The sequence below is a fragment of the Petromyzon marinus genome, chromosome 80, assembly GCF_048934315.1.
Source record: "Petromyzon marinus isolate PM22_M1 ecotype Great Lakes invasive population chromosome 80, UKy_Petmar_22M1.pri1.0, whole genome shotgun sequence".
NCBI lineage: Eukaryota > Metazoa > Chordata > Hyperoartia > Petromyzontiformes > Petromyzontidae > Petromyzon > Petromyzon marinus.
In genome coordinates, this window is record NC_133746.1 from 2382818 (window position 1) to 2406520 (window position 23703).

Consider the following 23703-nt stretch of genomic DNA (forward strand, 5'->3'; position numbering starts at 1 on the left):
CAGAGTCACCCACACAGAGACACCCACACAGAGTCACCCACACAGAGTCACCCACACAGAGTCACCCACACAGAGACACCCACACAGATTCATCCACAGAGACACCCACACAGAGTCACCCACACATAGTCACCCACACAGAGTCACCCACAGAGTCACCCACACAGAGTCACCCACACAGAGTCACCCACTCAGAGACACCCACAGAGTCACCCACACAGAGTCACCCACACAGAGTCACCCACACAGAGACACCCACAGAGACCCCCACAGTCACCCACAGAGACCCAAACAGTCACCCACAGAGACCCCCACAGAGACCCCCACAGAGACCCCCACAGAGTCACCCACACAGAGTCACCCACACAGAGTCACCCACAGAGTCACCCACACAGAGTCACCCACACAGAGACACCCACAGAGTCACCCACAGAGTCACCCACACAGAGTCACCCACAGAGACACCCACACAGAGACACCCACCCAGAGTCACCCACAGAGTCACGCACAGAGACCCTCACAGAGTCACCCACAGAGTCACCCACACAGAGACACCCACACAGAGTCATCCACAGAGACACCCACACAGAGTCACCCACACAGAGTCACCCACACAGAGACACCCACAGAGTCACCCACAGAGTCACCCACACAGAGTCACCCACAGAGACACCCACAGAGACACCCTCACAGAGTCACCCACAGAGACACCCACACAGAGCCACCCACACAGTCACCCACAGAGACACCCACGCAGAGTCACCCATACAGAGTCACCCAGAGAGTAACCTACACAGAGACCCTCAGAGTCACCCACACAGAGTCACCCACACAGAGACACCCACACAGAGTCACCCACACAGTCACCCACACAGAGTCCCCCACAGAGACACCCACAGAGACACCCACACAGAGTCACCCACACAGAGTCACCCACACAGAGTCACCCACACAGAGACACCCACACAGAGTCACCCACACAGAGACACCCACACAGAGTCACCCACACAGAGTCACCCACACAGAATCACCCACAGAGTCACCCACACAGAGACACCCACGCAGAGTCATCCACACAGAGAAACCCACACAGAGTCACCCACACAGAGTTACCCACACAAAATCACCCACACAGAAACACCCACACAGAGACCCTCACAGAGTCACCCACAGAGTCACCCACACAGAGTCACCCACAGAGACCCCACACAGAGTCACCCACACATAGTCACCCACACAGAGTCACCCACACAGAGTCACCCACACAGACTCACGCACAGAGAAACCCACACAGAGTCAATCACACAGAGTCACCCACACAGTCACCCACACAGAGCCACCCACGCAGAGTCACACCCACAGAGTCACCCACACAGAGTCCCCCACACAGAGTCACCCACACTGAGTCACCCACACAAAGTCACCCACACAGAGTCACCCACACAGAGTCACCCACAGCGTCACCCACACAGAGTCATCCACAGAGACACCCACACAGAGACACCCACACAGAGTCACCCACACAGAGTCACCCACACAGAGTCACCCACACAGAGTCACCCACACAGAGACACCCATACAGAGTCACCCACACAGAGACACCCACACAGAGACACCCACACAGAGTCATCCACAGAGACACCCACACAGAGTCACCCACACAGAGTCACCCACACAGAGTCACCCACACAGAGTCACCCACACAGAGTCACCCACACAGAGACACCCACAGAGACCCCCACAGTCACCCACAGAGACCCAAACAGTCACCCACAGAGACCCCCACAGAGACCCCCACAGAGACCCCCACAGAGACCCCCACAGAGTCACCCACACAGAGTCACCCACACAGAGTCACCCACAGAGTCACCCACACAGAGTCACCCACACAGAGACACCCACAGAGTCACCCACAGAGTCACCCACACAGAGTCACCCACAGAGACACCCACACAGAGACACCCACCCAGAGTCATCCACAGAGTCACGCACAGAGACCCTCACAGAGTCACCCACAGAGTCACCCTCACAGAGTCACCCACAGAGACACCCACACAGAGTCACCCACACAGTCACCCACAGAGACACCCACGCCGAGTCACCCATACAGATTCACCCAGAGAGTAACCTACACAGAGACCCTCAGAGTCACCCACACAGAGTCACCCACACAGAGACACCCACACAGAGTCACCCACACAGAGTCACCCACACAGAGTCACCCACACAGAGTCACCCACACAGAGACACCCACAGAGACCCCCACAGTCACCCACAGAGACCCAAACAGTCACCCACAGAGACCCCCACAGAGACCCCCACAGAGACCCCCACAGAGTCACCCACACAGAGTCACCCACACAGAGTCACCCACAGAGTCACCCACACAGAGTCACCCACACAGAGACACCCACAGAGTCACCCACAGAGTCACCCACACAGAGTCACCCACAGCGTCACCCACACAGAGTCATCCACAGAGACACCCACACAGAGACACCCACACAGAGTCACCCACACAGAGTCACCCACACAGAGTCACCCACACAGAGTCACCCACACAGAGACACCCATACAGAGTCACCCACACAGAGACACCCACACAGAGACACCCACACAGAGTCATCCACAGAGACACCCACACAGAGTCACCCACACAGAGTCACCCACACAGAGTCACCCACACAGAGTCACCCACACAGAGACACCCACAGAGACCCCCACAGTCACCCACAGAGACCCAAACAGTCACCCACAGAGACCCCCACAGAGACCCCCACAGAGACCCCCACAGAGTCACCCACACAGAGTCACCCACACAGAGTCACCCACAGAGTCACCCACACAGAGTCACCCACACAGAGACACCCACAGAGTCACCCACAGAGTCACCCACACAGAGTCACCCACAGAGACACCCACACAGAGACACCCACCCAGAGTCATCCACAGAGTCACGCACAGAGACCCTCACAGAGTCACCCACAGAGTCACCCTCACAGAGTCACCCACAGAGACACCCACACAGAGTCACCCACACAGTCACCCACAGAGACACCCACGCAGAGTCACCCATACAGATTCACCCAGAGAGTAACCTACACAGAGACCCTCAGAGTCACCCACACAGAGTCACCCACACAGAGACACCCACACAGAGTCACCCACACAGAGTCACCCACACAGAGTCACCCACACAGAGTCACCCACACAGAGACACCCACAGAGACCCCCACAGTCACCCACAGAGACCCAAACAGTCACCCACAGAGACCCCCACAGAGACCCCCACAGAGACCCCCACAGAGTCACCCACACAGAGTCACCCACACAGAGTCACCCACAGAGTCACCCACACAGAGTCACCCACACAGAGACACCCACAGAGTCACCCACAGAGTCACCCACACAGAGTCACCCACAGAGACACCCACACAGAGACACCCACCCAGAGTCACCCACAGAGTCACGCACAGAGACCCTCACAGAGTCACCCACAGAGTCACCCACACAGAGTCACCCACAGAGACACCCACACACAGTCACCCACACAGAGTCCCCCACACAGAGACACCCACACAGAGTCACCCACACAGAGTCACCCACACAGCATCACCCACAGAGTCACCCACACAGAGACACCCACACAGAGTCATCCACACAGAGAAACCCACACAGAGTCACCCACACAGAGTCACCCACACAGAGTCACCCACACAGAGTCACCCACACAGAGTCACCCACACAGAGTCACCCACACAGAGTCACCCACACTGAGTCACCCACACAGAGTCACCCACACAGAGTCACCCACAGCGTCACCCACACAGAGTCATCCACAGAGACACCCACACAGAGTCACCCACACAGCGACACCCACACAGAGTCACACACACAGAGTCACCCACACAGAGTCACCCACACAGAGACACCCATACAGAGTCACCCACACAGAGACACCCACACAGAGACACCCACACAGAGTCATCCACAGAGACACCCACACAGAGTCACCCACACAGAGTCACCCACATAGAGTCACCCACACAGAGACCCCCACACAGAGACCCTCACAGAGTCAACCTCACAGAGTCACCCACACAGAGTCACCCACACAGAGTCACCTCCACAGAGTCACCCACAGCGTCACCCACACAGAGTCACCCACACAGAGTCACCCACACAGAGTCACCCACACAGAGACACCCACAGAGACCCCAACACAGAGTCACTCACACAGAGACCCTCACAGAGTCACCCAAAGAGTCACCCACACAGAGTCACCCACACAGAGTCACCCACACAGAGTCACCCACACAGAGTCACCCACACAAAGTCACCCCCACAGAATCACCCAGACAAAGTCACCCAGACAGAGTCACCCAGACAGAGTCACCCAGACAGAGACAGCCACACACAGTCACCCACATAGTCACCAACACAGAGACACCCACAGAGTCACCCACACAGAGTCACCCACACAGAGACACCCACAGAGTCACCCACACAGAGTCCCCCACACAGACCCACCCACAGAGTCACCCACACAGAGACACCCACACAAAGTCACCCACAGCGTCACCTACACAGAGTGACCCACAGAGACACCCACAGCGTCACCCACACAGAGTCATCCACAGAGACACCCACACAGAGTCACCCACACAGAGACACCCATACAGAGTCACCCACACAGAGACACCCACACATAGTCACCCACACAGAGTCACCCACAGAGTCACCCACACAGAGTCACCCACACAGAGTCACCCACTCAGAGACACCCACAGAGTCACCCACACAGAGTCACCCACACAGAGTCACCCACACAGAGTCACCCACACAGAGTCACCAACACAGAGACCCCCACACAGAGACCCTCACAGAGTCACTCTCACAGAGTCACCCACACAGAGTCACCCACACAGAGTCACCCACACAGAGTCACCCACACAGAGTCACCTCCACAGAGTCACCCACACAGCGTCACCCACACAGCGTCACCCACATAGAGACACCCACACAGAGTCACCCACACAGAGTCACCCACAGCGTCACCCACACAGAGTCACCCACACAGAGTCACCCACACAGAGACCCTCACAGAGTCACCCAAAGAGTCACCCACACAGAGACACCCACACAGAGTCACCCACACAGAGACACCTACAGAGTCACCCACACAGTGTCACCCACACAGAGTCACCCACACAGAGACCCTCACAGAGTCACCCAAAGAGTCACCCACACAGAGACACCCACACAGAATCATCCACACAGAGACACCAACAGAGTCACCCACACAGTGTCACCCACACAGAGTCACCCACACAGAGTCACCCACACAAAGTCACCCCACAGAATCACCCACACAGAGTCACCCACACAGAGTCACCCACACAGAGTCACCCACAGAGTCACCCACACAGAGTCACCCACACAGAGTCACCCACACAAAGTCACCCCCACAGAATCACCCAGACAAAGTCACCCAGACAGAGTCACCCAGACAGAGTCACCCAGACAGAGACAGCCACACACAGTCACCCACATAGTCACCCACACAGAGACACCCACAGAGTCACCCACACAGAGTCACCCACACAGAGACACCCACAGAGTCACCCACACAGAGTCCCCCACACAGACCCACCCACAGAGTCACCCACACAGAGACACCCACACAAAGTCACCCACAGCGTCACCTACACAGAGTGACCCACAGAGACACCCACAGCGTCACCCACACAGAGTCATCCACAGAGACACCCACACAGAGTCACCCACACAGAGACACCCACACAGAGTCACCCACACAGAGTCACCCACACAGAGTCACCCACACAGAGTCACCCACACAGAGTCACCCACACAGAGACACCCATACAGAGTCACCCACACAGAGACACCCACACAGAGACACCCACACAGATTCATCCACAGAGTCACCCACTCAGAGACACCCACAGAGTCACCCACACAGAGTCACCCACACAGAGTCACCCACAGAGTCACCCACACAGAGTCACCCACACAGAGTCACCCACACAGAGACCCCCACACAGAGACCCTCACAGAGTCACCCTCACAGAGTCACCCACACAGAGTCACCCACACAGAGTCACCCACACAGAGTCACCTCCACAGAGTCACCCACACAGCGTCACCCACACAGCGTCACCCACACAGCGTCACCCACATAGAGACACCCACACAGAGTCACCCACACAGAGTCACCCACAGCGTCACCCACACAGAGTCACCCACACAGAGTCACCCACACAGAGACACCCACAGAGACCCCAACACAGAGTCACCCACACAGAGACCCTCACAGAGTCACCCAAAGAGTCACCCACACAGAGACACCCACACAGAGTCACCCACACAGAGACACCTACAGAGTCACCCACACAGTGTCACCAACACAGAGTCACCCACACAGAGTCAGCCACACAAAGTCACCCCCACAGAATCACCCACACAGAGTCACCCACACAGAGTCACCCACACAGAGTCATCCACAGAGTCACCCACACACAGAATCACCCACACAGAGTCACCCACACAGAGTCACCAACACAGATTCACCCACAGAGTCACCCACACAGAGTCACCCACACAGAGTCACCCACACAGAGTCACCCACACAAAGTCACCCCCACAGAATCACCCAGACAAAGTCACCCAGACAGAGTCACCCAGACAGAGTCACCCAGACAGAGACAGCCACACACAGTCACCCACATAGTCACCCACACAGAGACACCCACAGAGTCACCCACACAGAGTCACCCACACAGAGACACCCACAGAGTCACCCACACAGAGTCCCCCACACAGACCCACCCACAGAGTCACCCACACAGAGACACCCACACAAAGTCACCCACAGCGTCACCTACACAGAGTGACCCACAGAGACACCCACAGCGTCACCCACACAGAGTCATCCACAGAGACACCCACACAGAGTCACCCACACAGAGACACCCACACAGAGTCACCCACACAGAGTCACCCACACAGAGTCACCCACACAGAGACACCCACACAGATTCATCCACAGAGACACCCACACAGAGTCACCCACACATAGTCACCCACACAGAGTCACCCACAGAGTCACCCACACAGAGTCACCCACACAGAGTCACCCACTCAGAGACACCCACAGAGTCACCCACACAGAGTCACCCACACAGAGTCACCCACAGAGTCACCCACACAGAGTCACCCACACAGAGTCACCCACACAGAGACCCCCACACAGAGACCCTCACAGAGTCACCCTCACAGAGTCACCCACACAGAGTCTCCCACACAGAGTCACCCACACAGAGTCACCCACACAGAGTCACCTCCACAGAGTCACCCACACAGCGTCACCCACACAGCGTCACCCACATAGAGACACCCACACAGAGTCACCCACACAGAGTCACCCACAGCGTCACCCACACAGAGTCACCCACACAGAGTCACCCACACAGAGACACCCACAGAGACCCCAACACAGAGTCACCCACACAGAGACCCTCACAGAGTCACCCTAAGAGTCACCCACACAGAGACACCCACACAGAGTCACCCACACAGAGACACCTACAGAGTCACCCACACAGTGTCACCCACACAGAGTCACCCACACAGAGACCCTCACAGAGTCACCCAAAGAGTCACCCACACAGAGACACCCACACAGAGTCACCCACACAGAGACACCAACAGAGTCACCCACACAGTGTCACCCACACAGAGTCACCCACACAGAGACCCTCACAGAGTCACCCAAAGAGTCACCCACACAGAGACACCCACACAGAGTCACCCACACAGAGACACCTACAGAGTCACCCACACAGTGTCACCCACACAGAGTCACCCACACAGAGACCCTCACAGAGTCACCCAAAGAGTCACCCACACAGAGACACCCACACAGAGTCACCCACACAGAGACACCAACAGAGTCACCCACACAGTGTCACCCACACAGAGTCACCCACACAGAGTCACCCACACAAAGTCACCCCACAGAATCACCCACACAGAGTCACCCACACAGAGTCACCCACAGAGTCACCCACACAGAGTCACACACACAGAGTCACCCACACAGAGTCACCCACACAGAGACACCCATACAGAGTCACCCACACAGAGACACCCACACAGAGACACCCACACAGAGTCATCCACAGAGACACCCACACAGAGTCACCCACACAGAGTCACCCACATAGAGTCACCCACACAGAGACCCCCACACAGAGACCCTCACAGAGTCAACCTCACAGAGTCACCCACACAGAGTCACCCACACAGAGTCACCTCCACAGAGTCACCCACAGCGTCACCCACACAGAGTCACCCACACAGAGTCACCCACACAGAGTCACCCACACAGAGACACCCACAGAGACCCCAACACAGAGTCACTCACACAGAGACCCTCACAGAGTCACCCAAAGAGTCACCCACACAGAGTCACCCACACAGAGTCACCCACACAGAGTCACCCACACAGAGTCACCCACACAAAGTCACCCCCACAGAATCACCCAGACAAAGTCACCCAGACAGAGTCACCCAGACAGAGTCACCCAGACAGAGACAGCCACACACAGTCACCCACATAGTCACCCACACAGAGACACCCACAGAGTCACCCACACAGAGTCACCCACACAGAGACACCCACAGAGTCACCCACACAGAGTCCCCCACACAGACCCACCCACAGAGTCACCCACACAGAGACACCCACACAAAGTCACCCACAGCGTCACCTACACAGAGTGACCCACAGAGACACCCACAGCGTCACCCACACAGAGTCATCCACAGAGACACCCACACAGAGTCACCCACACAGAGACACCCACACAGAGTCACCCACACAGAGTCACCCACACAGAGTCACCCACACAGAGTCACCCACACAGAGACACCCATACAGAGTCACCCACACAGAGACACCCACACATAGTCACCCACACAGAGTCACCCACAGAGTCACCCACACAGAGTCACCCACACAGAGTCACCCACTCAGAGACACCCACAGAGTCACCCACACAGAGTCACCCACACAGAGTCACCCACACAGAGTCACCCACACAGAGTCACCAACACAGAGACCCCCACACAGAGACCCTCACAGAGTCACTCTCACAGAGTCACCCACACAGAGTCACCCACACAGAGTCACCCACACAGAGTCACCCACACAGAGTCACCTCCACAGAGTCACCCACACAGCGTCACCCACACAGCGTCACCCACATAGAGACACCCACACAGAGTCACCCACACAGAGTCACCCACAGCGTCACCCACACAGAGTCACCCACACAGAGTCACCCACACAGAGACACACACAGAGACCCCAACACAGAGTCACCCACACAGAGACCCTCACAGAGTCACCCAAAGAGTCACCCACACAGAGACACCCACACAGAGTCACCCACACAGAGACACCTACAGAGTCACCCACACAGTGTCACCCACACAGAGTCACCCACACAGAGACCCTCACAGAGTCACCCAAAGAGTCACCCACACAGAGACACCCACACAGAATCATCCACACAGAGACACCAACAGAGTCACCCACACAGTGTCACCCACACAGAGTCACCCACACAGAGTCACCCACACAAAGTCACCCCACAGAATCACCCACACAGAGTCACCCACACAGAGTCACCCACACAGAGTCACCCACAGAGTCACCCACACAGAGTCACCCACACAGAGTCACCCACACAAAGTCACCCCCACAGAATCACCCAGACAAAGTCACCCAGACAGAGTCACCCAGACAGAGTCACCCAGACAGAGACAGCCACACACAGTCACCCACATAGTCACCCACACAGAGACACCCACAGAGTCACCCACACAGAGTCACCCACACAGAGACACCCACAGAGTCACCCACACAGAGTCCCCCACACAGACCCACCCACAGAGTCACCCACACAGAGACACCCACACAAAGTCACCCACAGCGTCACCTACACAGAGTGACCCACAGAGACACCCACAGCGTCACCCACACAGAGTCATCCACAGAGACACCCACACAGAGTCACCCACACAGAGACACCCACACAGAGTCACCCACACAGAGTCACCCACACAGAGTCACCCACACAGAGTCACCCACACAGAGTCACCCACACAGAGACACCCATACAGAGTCACCCACACAGAGACACCCACACAGAGACACCCACACAGATTCATCCACAGAGTCACCCACTCAGAGACACCCACAGAGTCACCCACACAGAGTCACCCACACAGAGTCACCCACAGAGTCACCCACACAGAGTCACCCACACAGAGTCACCCACACAGAGACCCCCACACAGAGACCCTCACAGAGTCACCCTCACAGAGTCACCCACACAGAGTCACCCACACAGAGTCACCCACACAGAGTCACCTCCACAGAGTCACCCACACAGCGTCACCCACACAGCGTCACCCACATAGAGACACCCACACAGAGTCACCCACACAGAGTCACCCACAGCGTCACCCACACAGAGTCACCCACACAGAGTCACCCACACAGAGACACCCACAGAGACCCCAACACAGAGTCACCCACACAGAGACCCTCACAGAGTCACCCAAAGAGTCACCCACACAGAGACACCCACACAGAGTCACCCACACAGAGACACCTACAGAGTCACCCACACAGTGTCACCAACACAGAGTCACCCACACAGAGTCAGCCACACAAAGTCACCCCCACAGAATCACCCACACAGAGTCACCCACACAGAGTCACCCACACAGAGTCATCCACAGAGTCACCCACACACAGAATCACCCACACAGAGTCACCCACACAGAGTCACCAACACAGATTCACCCACAGAGTCACCCACACAGAGTCACCCACACAGAGTCACCCACACAGAGTCACCCACACAAAGTCACCCCCACAGAATCACCCAGACAAAGTCACCCAGACAGAGTCACCCAGACAGAGTCACCCAGACAGAGACAGCCACACACAGTCACCCACATAGTCACCCACACAGAGACACCCACAGAGTCACCCACACAGAGTCACCCACACAGAGACACCCACAGAGTCACCCACACAGAGTCCCCCACACAGACCCACCCACAGAGTCACCCACACAGAGACACCCACACAAAGTCACCCACAGCGTCACCTACACAGAGTGACCCACAGAGACACCCACAGCGTCACCCACACAGAGTCATCCACAGAGACACCCACACAGAGTCACCCACACAGAGACACCCACACAGAGTCACCCACACAGAGTCACCCACACAGAGTCACCCACACAGAGACACCCACACAGATTCATCCACAGAGACACCCACACAGAGTCACCCACACATAGTCACCCACACAGAGTCACCCACAGAGTCACCCACACAGAGTCACCCACACAGAGTCACCCACTCAGAGACACCCACAGAGTCACCCACACAGAGTCACCCACACAGAGTCACCCACAGAGTCACCCACACAGAGTCACCCACACAGAGTCACCCACACAGAGACCCCCACACAGAGACCCTCACAGAGTCACCCTCACAGAGTCACCCACACAGAGTCTCCCACACAGAGTCACCCACACAGAGTCACCCACACAGAGTCACCTCCACAGAGTCACCCACACAGCGTCACCCACACAGCGTCACCCACATAGAGACACCCACACAGAGTCACCCACACAGAGTCACCCACAGCGTCACCCACACAGAGTCACCCACACAGAGTCACCCACACAGAGACACCCACAGAGACCCCAACACAGAGTCACCCACACAGAGACCCTCACAGAGTCACCCTAAGAGTCACCCACACAGAGACACCCACACAGAGTCACCCACACAGAGACACCTACAGAGTCACCCACACAGTGTCACCCACACAGAGTCACCCACACAGAGACCCTCACAGAGTCACCCAAAGAGTCACCCACACAGAGACACCCACACAGAGTCACCCACACAGAGACACCAACAGAGTCACCCACACAGTGTCACCCACACAGAGTCACCCACACAGAGACCCTCACAGAGTCACCCAAAGAGTCACCCACACAGAGACACCCACACAGAGTCACCCACACAGAGACACCTACAGAGTCACCCACACAGTGTCACCCACACAGAGTCACCCACACAGAGACCCTCACAGAGTCACCCAAAGAGTCACCCACACAGAGACACCCACACAGAGTCACCCACACAGAGACACCAACAGAGTCACCCACACAGTGTCACCCACACAGAGTCACCCACACAGAGTCACCCACACAAAGTCACCCCACAGAATCACCCACACAGAGTCACCCACACAGAGTCACCCACAGAGTCACCCACACAGAGTCACCCACACAGAGTCACCCACACAGAGTCACCCACACAAAGTCACCCCCACAGAATCACCCAGACAGAGTCACCCAGACAGAGTCACCCAGACAGAGACAGCCACACACAGTTACCCACATAGTCACCCACACAGAGACACCCACAGAGTCACCCACACAGAGTCACCCACACAGAGTCACCCACACAGAGTCACCCACACAGAGTCACCCACACAGAGTCACCCACACAGAGACACCCACACAGATTCATCCACAGAGACACCCACACAGAGTCACCCACACATAGTCACCCACACAGAGTCACCCACAGAGTCACCCACACAGAGTCACCCACACAGAGTCACCCACTCAGAGACACCCACAGAGTCACCCACACAGAGTCACCCACACAGAGTCACCCACAGAGTCACCCACACAGAGTCACCCACACAGAGTCACCCACACAGAGACCCCCACACAGAGACCCTCACAGAGTCACCCTCACAGAGTCACCCACACAGAGTCTCCCACACAGAGTCACCCACACAGAGTCACCCACACAGAGTCACCTCCACAGAGTCACCCACACAGCGTCACCCACATAGAGACACCCACACAGAGTCACCCACACAGAGTCACCCACAGCGTCACCCACACAGAGTCACCCACACAGAGTCACCCACACAGAGACACCCACAGAGACCCCAACACAGAGTCACCCACACAGAGACCCTCACAGAGTCACCCTAAGAGTCACCCACACAGAGACACCCACACAGAGTCACCCACACAGAGACACCTACAGAGTCACCCACACAGTGTCACCCACACAGAGTCACCCACACAGAGACCCTCACAGAGTCACCCAAAGAGTCACCCACACAGAGACACCCACACAGAGTCACCCACACAGAGACACCAACAGAGTCACCCACACAGTGTCACCCACACAGAGTCACCCACACAGAGACCCTCACAGAGTCACCCAAAGAGTCACCCACACAGAGACACCCACACAGAGTCACCCACACAGAGACACCTACAGAGTCACCCACACAGTGTCACCCACACAGAGTCACCCACACAGAGACCCTCACAGAGTCACCCAAAGAGTCACCCACACAGAGACACCCACACAGAGTCACCCACACAGAGACACCAACAGAGTCACCCACACAGTGTCACCCACACAGAGTCACCCACACAGAGTCACCCACACAAAGTCACCCCACAGAATCACCCACACAGAGTCACCCACACAGAGTCACCCACAGAGTCACCCACACAGAGTCACCCACACAGAGTCACCCACACAGAGTCACCCACACAAAGTCACCCCCACAGAATCACCCAGACAGAGTCACCCAGACAGAGTCACCCAGACAGAGACAGCCACACACAGTTACCCACATAGTCACCCACACAGAGACACCCACAGAGTCACCCACACAGAGTCACCCACACAGAGACACCCACAGAGTCACCCACACAGAGTCCCCCACACAGACCCACCCACAGAGTCACCCACACAGAGACACCCACACAAAGTCACCCACAGCGTCACCTACACAGAGTGACCCACAGAGACACCCACAGCGTCACCCACACAGAGTCATCCACAGAGACACCCACACAGAGTCACCCACACAGAGACACCCACACAGAGTCACCCACACAGAGTCACCCACACAGAGTCACCCACACAGAGTCACCCACACAGAGACACCCATACAGAGTCACCCACACAGAGACACCCACACAGAGACACCCACACAGATTCATCCACAGAGACACCCACACAGAGTCACCCACACAGAGTCACCCACACATAGTCACCCACACAGAGTCACCCACAGAGTCACCCACCCAGAGTCACCCACACACAGAGTCACCCATTCAGAGACACCCACAGAGTCACCCACACAGAGTCACCCACACAGAGTCACCCACAGAGTCACCCACACAGAGTCACCCACACAGAGTCACCCACACAGAGACCCCCACACAGAGACCCTCACAGAGTCACCCTCACAGAGTCACCCACACAGAGTCACCCACACAGAGTCACCCACACAGAGTCACCTCCACAGAGTCACCCACACAGCGTCACCCACACAGCGTCACCCACATAGAGACACCCACACAGAGTCACCCACACAGAGTCACCCACAGCGTCACCCACACAGAGTCACCCACACAGAGTCACCCACACAGAGACACCCACAGAGACCCCAACACAGAGTCACCCACACAGAGACCCTCACAGAGTCACCCAAAGAGTCAGCCACACAGAGACACCCACACAGAGTCACCCACACAGAGACACCTACAGAGTCACCCACACAGTGTCACCCACACAGAGTCACCCACACAGAGTCAGCCACACAAAGTCACCCCCACAGAATCACCCACACAGAGTCACCCACACAGAGTTACCCACACAGAGTCATCCACAGAGTCACCCACACACAGAATCACCCACACAGAGTCACCCACACAGAGTCACCAACACAGATTCACCCACAGAGTCACCCACACAGAGTCACCCACACAGAGTCACCCACACAAAGTCACCCCCACAGAATCACCCAGACAAAGTCACCCAGACAGAGTCACCCAGACAGAGTCACCCAGACAGAGACACCCACACACAGTCACCCACATAGTCACCCACACAGAGACACCCACAGAGTCACCCACACAGAGTCACCCACACAGAGACACCCACAGTCACCCACACAGAGTCCCCCACACAGAGCCACCCACAGAGTCACCCACACAGAGACACCCACACAAAGTCACCCACAGCGTCACCTACACAGAGTGACCCACAGAGACACCCACACAGAGTCACCCAAACAGAGACACCCACACAGAGAGTCACCCACACAGAGTCACCCACACAGAGTCACCCACAGAGTCACCCACAGAGTCACCCACACAGAGTCACCCACACAGAGTCACCCACACAAAATCACCCACAGAAACACCCACACAGAGACCCTCACAGAGTCACCCACAGAGTCACCCACACAGTCACCCACAGAGACCCCCACACATAGTCACCCACACAGAGACACCCACGCAGAGTCACCCACGCAGAGTCACGCACACAGAGACACCCACACAGAGTCACACACAGAGTAACCTACACAGAGACCTTCACAGAGTCACCCACACAAAGTCACCCACACAGAGTCACCCACACAGAGATACCCACACAGAGTCACCCACAGAGTCACCCACAGAGTCACCCACAGAGACACCCACACAGAGTCACCCAGACAGAGTCACCCAGACAGAGTCACCCACACAGAGTCACCCACTCAGAGACACCCACACAGAGTCATCCACAGAGTCACCCACACACAGAATCACCCACACAGAATCACCCACACAGAGTCACCCACACAGAGTCACCCACACAGAGTCATCCACAGAGTCACCCACACACAGAATCACCCACACAGAGTCACCCACACAGAGTCACCCACACAGAGTCACCCACAGAGACACCCACACAGAGTCACCCACACAGAGTCACCCACACAGAGTCACCCACACAAAGTCACCCCCACAGAATCACCCAGACAAAGTCACCCAGACAGAGTCACCCAGACAGAGTCACCCAGACAGAGACACCCACACACAGTCACCCACATAGTCACCCACACAGAGACACCCACAGAGTCACCCACACAGAGTCACCCACACAGAGTCACCCACACAGAGACACCCACAGTCACCCACACAGAGTCCCCCACACAGAGCCACCCACAGAGTCACCCACACAGAGACACCCACACAAAGTCACCCACAGCGTCACCTACACAGAGTGACCCACAGAGACACCCACACAGAGTCACCCAAACAGAGACACCCACACAGAGAGTCACCCACACAGAGTCACCCACACAGAGTCACCCACAGTGTCACCCACAGATTCACCCACACAGAGTCACCCACACAGAGTCACCCACACAAAATCACCCACAGAAACACCCACACAGAGACCCTCACAGAGTCACCCACAGAGTCACCCACACAGAGACACCCACACAGAGACACACACACAGAGTCACACACACGGAGACACCCACCCAGAGTCACCCACACAGAGACACACACACAGAGTCACCCACACAGAGACACCCACCCAGAATCACCCACACAGAGTCACCCACAGAGTCACCCACACAGTGTCACCCACACAGAGTCACCCACACAGAGTCACCCACAAAGTCACCCACAGAGTCACCCACAGAGTCACCCACAAAGTCACCCACAGAGACACCCACACAGAGTCACCCAGACAGTCACCCAGACAGAGTCACCCAGACAGAGTCACCCACACAGAGTCACACACACAGAGTCACACACACAGTCACCCACAGAGACACCCACACAGAGACACCCACACAGAGACACACACACAGAGTCACACACACGGAGACACCCACCCAGAGTCACCCACACAGAGACACACACACAGAGTCACCCACACAGAGACACCCACCCAGAATCATCCACACAGAGTCACCCACAGAGTCACCCACACAGTGTCACCCACACAGAGTCACCCACACAGAGTCACCCACAAAGTCACCCACAGAGTCACCCACACAGAGTCACCCACACAGTCACCCACACAGACGCACCCACACAGAGTCACCGTTGATTTCGTGGCCTTCCCCCTCCCGCTGCCCAGCTCCTCGACACTGGTCCGTCAGAGGACGGAGCTGGAAGTGGCCAAGGAGCTGCAGGGCAGGGACAGCGATGAGCGCTACGGAGTCATCCGGGTCCTGGACACGTTCGAATTCCGTGGCCACAATTGCCTCGTCGTCGAGCTCTTGAAGTACGTGAACCTTCCCCCCCCCCCCCACCCCCCCCCCCCCTCCACCACCCACGTGCATGTCCATTGCTCCGTTTGATAGTTGATTTATTTCGGAATTAATATTTATTTAACATTTGATCAAGCAATTAGATTGATCGCTTTATCACATTTATTAATTGAGTTTTACATGCAGGGCTTTTGCGACCAATACAATCCATAATAGAGGTATTTTTGGGTTAGATCGCTTAAAAATATAAATGTTGTGTCGTTTAACCCGCCACCACCCGACACAGCCAACTAGTAAGGGTTGTCACACACTAGCGCTGTACACACTAGTACAGCACTAGTGTGTAGTGTATAGTAGTGTAGTGTATAGTGTAGTATAATGGTACAGCACAATGGTGTGTTGGACAGCCAAGCCACAACATTTACGATCTCTGAGTACGACGTTTCGCCAGTAATTACAACCAGCTTCATCAGGCGACAGCCAGATTTTGTGGAGAATTCCACCTGTTCCGTTCCTTATAAAGAGGCACAGATGTGGTGACCACACTTCTGTGCGGTAAAGTTGGGCAGGGGATTAATTTTCTAATTTGTTCCCCAATAGCTTTATTTAATACCCGCCCCCCCTCCCCCGCTAAAACTAACCAAGTGGCACAGTCGGTTTGGGGTCCGGGTTGTGGGTCGCCCTGCGGACGTCATCGGAACGGGAAAGGGGTTTTAACGTCGTCGTCATCGTTGTCGTGCCAGGAAGAGCCTCTACGATGTCATGAGCAAAGGGAGCATCGGGCGAATCTACATGAGGCGGTTGAGGGAGTACACCAGGGCCATCCTCGACTTCCTGTTGTACGCCAAGGGGCGGGGCATCATCCACGGGGACATCAAGCCGGTGAGCGGAGCGGGCGCGGTGGTCACGCCCTCTCATCGGGGCGCTCGGTTAGCTGGCGCGGAGGCAGCCCGGCCACTGTTGATCGCGGGGTCGATGCGGTGGCTCCGTCCATCTGGAGGGAGGTGGTGGCAGTGGTAGTGGGGTCACTTTACCTCCGGTGAAGACGATCCGGGACGAGGTGGACACTCGTACCGTAGAGGCAGGCCGGCCATGGTTGATCGCAGGGTTAATGCGCTGGCTGCGTCCTTCTACTGTGACTCTGCCACCTCCTCCTTCCAGATGGAGGAGGTAGCAGGAGATGTTACCTACCTCGCCAGGTATACAGGAGGTCGTGGGTTCGATCCCGACCCTGACGCCTGCTGTATGTTTGGAGTCTGCGTCTCTCTCTCCCCGTGGTGGTCACGTGGATTTTACTCTGGGTCCTCCGGTTTTTCCCTCCACGTTCAGAATCAACATCACCAAGCGTTTAGAGTATTTGACCGCTGCTTTAACATTTCCGCGTGATGATGATGATGATATCAGCCCACTTGGTTGAGCTATCGTTTGTGATGGCCAGGTCGCTTCTGACAAAACAGCTGCACAGCAGCACAGAGTGGGGCCTTACACCTAGTAAAGTAAAACATAGCTTAGTTTTAGTTTGGGTCTCTCTATGTCTGTGTGGGTCTCTATGAGTATGGGTCTCTCTAAGTCTGTGTGAGTCTCTATGAGTATGAGTCTCTCTAAGTCTGTGTGAGTCTCTATGAGTATGGGACTATTTCAGTCTTTATGGGTCTCTATGAGTATGGGGTTCTGTAGGTCTTTATGGGTCTCTATGAGTATGGGTCTCTGTTGGTCCGTGTGGGTCTCGATGAGAATGGGTCTCTGTTGGTCTGTGTAGGTCTCTATGAGAATGAGTCTCTATATATGTGTGGGTCTTTATGAGTATGGGTCTCTGTGGGTGTGTATGGGTCTCTATGGGCCTGTTGAAACATGTGTTTAGAGTGTTTGGCTGCTGCTATAAATGTCCACGCAATGATGATGATGTTATTACGTGATGGCCAGGTCGTTTCTGATAGAATAGCTACACAGCAGCTCAGCGGGGCCTTACACCCTGGTAGTAACATAAAACAAATAGGTTTAGTAGTTTATTAAAACGACTTTGAACGAGTCTCAGGCACATAGCCCATGCCGAAAGTGGGAGGGGGGGGGGGCTGCCTGTGTGGGTGTAAATGCGTCACTTTGCGTGATCGACCCACTGCTGGCTGGACACTCTTGCCGTAACCTCAGAGCGTGGAATTCCTTCTCTGTCTCTCCCCTTTGTCCAGGATAACATTCTGCTCACCGCGGCCGGCAAAGTCAGGGTCACCGACTTCGGGTGGAGCTCCTACCTGAAGCATAAAAGTGAGTGGCTTTGCGTGCGTGAAGTTTCTTTTTTCAGGGTTAGCTCGCGTCAACGTAAACGTTGCGTCGTCAAACCCGCCGCCATCTGACGCAGCCAGTTAGTGAGGTTCAGCGTCACGTAAACAGGACGCTCCAAATCGCTACTTGCACATCACTAGCCGGTGTGCTGGAGATGTAAATCCACTTCGACGTTTACAATTCGAGCGATTACAGCTGAGCATCATCATCGGGCGGGCAGCCAGAGTACGCGGTCCAACCCAAAAACTCGCCTCCGCTGTGAAATATCGGTCGCAGAAGCCAACTAGGCATTTAACCGACCGAAAAAAGAAACCTGTTCAACCCACGTCGCTGTTGACGGAGGGGCTACTTTATATTCATCGTCGTTGTTATTGTTGTTGTTGCTGTGCAGCCCAACACGTGTGCGGGACGTTGCCCTACATGGCCCCGGAGCTGCTGCTGGGCTACTATGTCACCTGTGCTGTGGACATGTGGGCCCTGGGCTGCACCGTGGCCGAGATGGCCACCCGCAAGTATCTCTTTCGTTCACGGACCTTCACACAACACCTGCCCTACTGCATCAAGGTACGGTCGGTGGGTGGGTACGGTGGGTATGGTCGGTGGGTATGGTGGGTGGGTACGGTGGGTATGGTGGGTGGGTGGGCGGGCAGGTCTCTATGGATATGGGTCTCTGTGGGTCTGCACAGAGACCCATACACATAGAGACCCATGCAGACCCACAGATACCAATACTCATAGAGTTTGATTCGTCTGGCGGCCACAAACAACCGGCGAGGAATATCTAACCTGGTCCTGGACCTCTCATAGGTCCACGCAGCCTCAAACGAGTACTTGGTGTAACGGTGTGTAGTAAACATTTCCACTGGGGGAGACAAAGGTGGCCGGGCGTGGTGCTGGGTACCCACCCCCTTGTGTGCCATTCCGGCCTTCAAATGTGCTGCTCGCTGCTAACAGCACTTGGCCCAGCAATGAGATGAGGCTAATATAGGGAGGGGGGGATTGTTGTCTTTGTACACAGTGCCGGCCTTCATAAGTGCTGTTCGCGACTAACAGTGCTTGCCCCAGCAATCAGATAAGGCTTAGACGTGGAGGGGGGGGAGGATTGTTGTCTTTGTACAAAGCGCTGGCCTTTATAGGTGCTGCTTGCGATGAATCAGCACTTGCCCCAGCAATGAGATGAGGCTAATACGGGGAAGGGGAGATTGTTGTATTTGTACGCAGTGCTGGCCTTCATAGGTGCTGCTCGCTACTAACAGCACTTGCCCTAGCAATGAGATGAGTCTAATAAGGAGAGGGAGGGATTGTTGTCTTTGTACACAGTGCCGGCCTCGACAGGCACTGCCTCCACCACTACTCACCGCTGACAGACGGCACTTGCCCCAATGGGCCCGCTGAGGCTACACCGGCTGTAACCCCTCCCCTCCTCCTTTTTTCTTTGTCCGAAACCGTGCGCAGATCCTGGGCATGCCCCCGAAAAAGATGGTGGACGAAGCACCTAACAAGACAACTTACTTTGGTGAGTTGAAGGCTCGGGCAGGCTGGCGCCAGCGACGTGACCCATTCCGTTTTGTTAGATGGGGGGGGTGGCAGTGAGGCTCTTATAGGGCTCTATTGTGGGGGGGGGGCGCTCTGATTATCCCGGAGAGGGGGGGTGGGGGTTGGGGATCTTTGTAACAGTCGTTAGGAAGCATAGGTGGGTGGGTGAGCGAGTGGGTGGGTAGGTGGGTGGGGAGGTGAGTGTGTCGGTGAGTGGGTGGGTGGGTTAGTGAGTGGGAGAGTGGGTATGTAGGTGGGTGAGTGGATATGTAGGTAGGTATGTGGGCGACTGGATAGGTAGGTGGGTAAGTGCATAGGTGGGTGGGTGAGTTGGTCGGTGTGAGCGTAGGTGGGTAAGTGGGCAGGTGAGTGAGTTGGTGGGTATGTCGGTCTATAGGTAGGTGGGTAGGTAAGTGGATGGGCGAGTATGTGGGCGACTTGGTGGTTGGTGACTCTGCGTGCGTCTCTCTGTTTCTGCAGACCCTGAGGGCCTCCCCTACAACCTATCCAAGCAGGTGGCACCGGGAAGCCTCCCTCTGCACCGCGCTCTGCAGGGCCAACACCCTCAGCTGGTGGACTTCGTCAGCCGTTGCCTGCAGTACGAACCACACTCACCCCTCGCTCACCCCCACTCATCCCCACACCACTCACCCCCACTCACTCACCCCCACTCAGCACCCCATACCTGTCAACACCTTATCACTGCCCTACCTTACTACAGACACAACATTATTGGTCACCCCGTGACCCTTATAAATCTCAACGTTCATCCTGCAAAGTCCCATCACAAGGGACAAACAAACAAATAGACACGAATTATTGTTGTTGTCCAGAATTGAAACGGCTGCACTCCGTACGGACCTGAAAACACAATTTCCCTGCACAAGAATACGGAATACACCATACGGTTTGACAGCTCTGCCACCAACTCACCACCCACCACCACTCCCTCCCACCCTCTCCATCTCTCCCCCCACGCCACTATCTCCCCACTCTCCCCCCACCTCCCACCCTGTCAAATCATCTCACCATGCCCATCTCACCACGTGTGTGTCTCCCCCCATCCCTCCCCTCCCTCCCCGTGCGTCTCCCAATAGATGGGATCCGAATCTCCGGATGACGCCTGAGCAGGCGCTGGCTCACAGCTGGCTCCAAACCACCACCACCACGACCACCCGGGACACTACCAGAAGGGCCACCCCCACCGTCAGCGAGGCCACCCCCACCAATGGCACCATCCGGGCCACCACCAGCACCACCATCAGGGGCACCTCCACCGCCAGCGAGGCCACCACCAGCAGCAAGGCCACCCCCACTGCCAGCGAGGCCAACCGCACCACCACCACCATTCGGGCCACCACCACCACCATCCTGGCCACCACCACCAGCGAGGCCACCACCAGCAGCAAGGCCACCCCCACTGCCAGCGAGGCCAGCCCCACCACCACCACCATTCGGGCCACCACCACCACCATCCTGGCCACCACCGCCAGCGAGGCCACCACCAGCAGCAAGGCCACCCCCACTGCCAGCGAGGCCAACCCCACCACCACCACCATCCGGGCCACCACCGTCACTCGGGCCACCACCACCAGCGAGGCCACCCCCACTGCCAGCGAGGCCACCCCCACAACCACCACCATCCGAGCCACCACCACCAGCTGGGCCGACACCACCAACTGGGCCACCATCACCATCAGCAGCAGCGGTGGCACCACTCCTGTGCAGGGATCTGCAGCTGCTGAGCCACGGTGAGCCTCTCTCTGTGTACCTCGCCTGGTACGCAGGAAGTCGTGAGTTCGATCCCAACCCTGATGAGATTTTAACCACCTCGCCTGATGCGCAGGAGGTCGTGGGTTCAATCCCGATCCTGATAAGACGTTAACTACTTTGCCTGGTACGCAGGACGTCGTGGGTTCGATCCCGACCCTGATGAGATGTCAACTACCTCGCCTGGTACGCAGGAGGTCGTGGGTTCGATCCCGGCCCTGATGAGATGTTAACTACCTCGCCTGGTCTACAGGAGGTCGTGGGCTCGATCCCGACCCTGACGATGCCAGCTGCTGCTGTATATTTGCAGTCTGCGTTTCTGTCCCCGTGGTGGTCACCGCGTGGATTCTTCTCAGGGTCCTCAGGATTTTCCCCTCCACGTTGAGAATCGGCGTCATGCACTTCGAGTATTTGACTGCCGCTATGAATGTCCACGCGATGAAGATGATGATGATGATGTTATCTGCCCACTTGATTCGGCTATCATTCGTATGGGTCGCTATGAGTATGGGTCTCTGTAGGTCTATGGGTCTCTGTGGGTATGTACGGGTCTCTATGAGGATGGGTCTCTGTAGGTCTATGGGTCTCTATGAGGATGGGTCTCTATGAGTATGGGTCTGTATGGGTCGCTATGAGTATGTGTCTCTGTAGGTCTATGGGTCTCTGTGGGTATGATGACGATGATGATGACGACGACGATGACAATGATGATGACGATGATGATGACGATGTTGATGATGATGATGATGAAGACGATGTTGATGACGACGATGATGATGATGACGATGATGATGATGACGACGATGATGATGACGACGATGATGATGACGATGATGCGCTGCTGTGGTGTTGCTGCCTCTCTCCACAGAGCGGAGCCGGAGGAGAAGCTCCCA

The 23703-nt window shown here is 56.2% G+C and overlaps 2 protein-coding genes across 2 annotated transcripts; both read left to right on the forward strand.

Moving 5' to 3' along the window:
* Nucleotides 1-16936: 16936 nt before the first annotated feature.
* On the forward strand, nucleotides 16937-20587 carry LOC116958612 (uncharacterized). The gene is made up of 5 exons (XM_076057162.1): nucleotides 16937-17238; nucleotides 17968-18106; nucleotides 19411-19486; nucleotides 19896-20068; nucleotides 20558-20587. The coding sequence occupies exons 2-5, from the start codon at nucleotides 17987-17989 to the stop codon at nucleotides 20585-20587; spliced, it is 399 nt and encodes a 132-aa protein (XP_075913277.1). The 5' UTR covers nucleotides 16937-17238; nucleotides 17968-17986.
* A 905-nt stretch (nucleotides 20588-21492) lies between these two features.
* On the forward strand, nucleotides 21493-22836 carry LOC142907613 (uncharacterized). The gene is made up of 2 exons (XM_076057171.1): nucleotides 21493-21638; nucleotides 22138-22836. Exon 2 carries the CDS (start codon nucleotides 22157-22159, stop codon nucleotides 22793-22795), a length of 639 nt encoding a protein of 212 aa, XP_075913286.1. The 5' UTR covers nucleotides 21493-21638; nucleotides 22138-22156; the 3' UTR covers nucleotides 22796-22836.
* Nucleotides 22837-23703: the final 867 nt, after the last annotated feature.

Coding starts and splice junctions, on each gene's coding strand:
- LOC116958612 (XM_076057162.1), top strand. CDS start 17,987: ATGAGCAAAGGGAGCATCGGGCGAATCTACATGAGGCGGTTGAGGGAG. Junction 18,107..19,410: donor TCCACGGGGACATCAAGCCG/GTGAGCGGAGCG, acceptor CCCTTTGTCCAG/GATAACATTCTGCTCACCGC. Junction 20,069..20,557: donor ACCTGCCCTACTGCATCAAG/GTACGGTCGGTG, acceptor CGCGACTAACAG/TGCTTGCCCCAGCAATCAGA.
- LOC142907613 (XM_076057171.1), top strand. CDS start 22,157: ATGACGCCTGAGCAGGCGCTGGCTCACAGCTGGCTCCAAACCACCACC.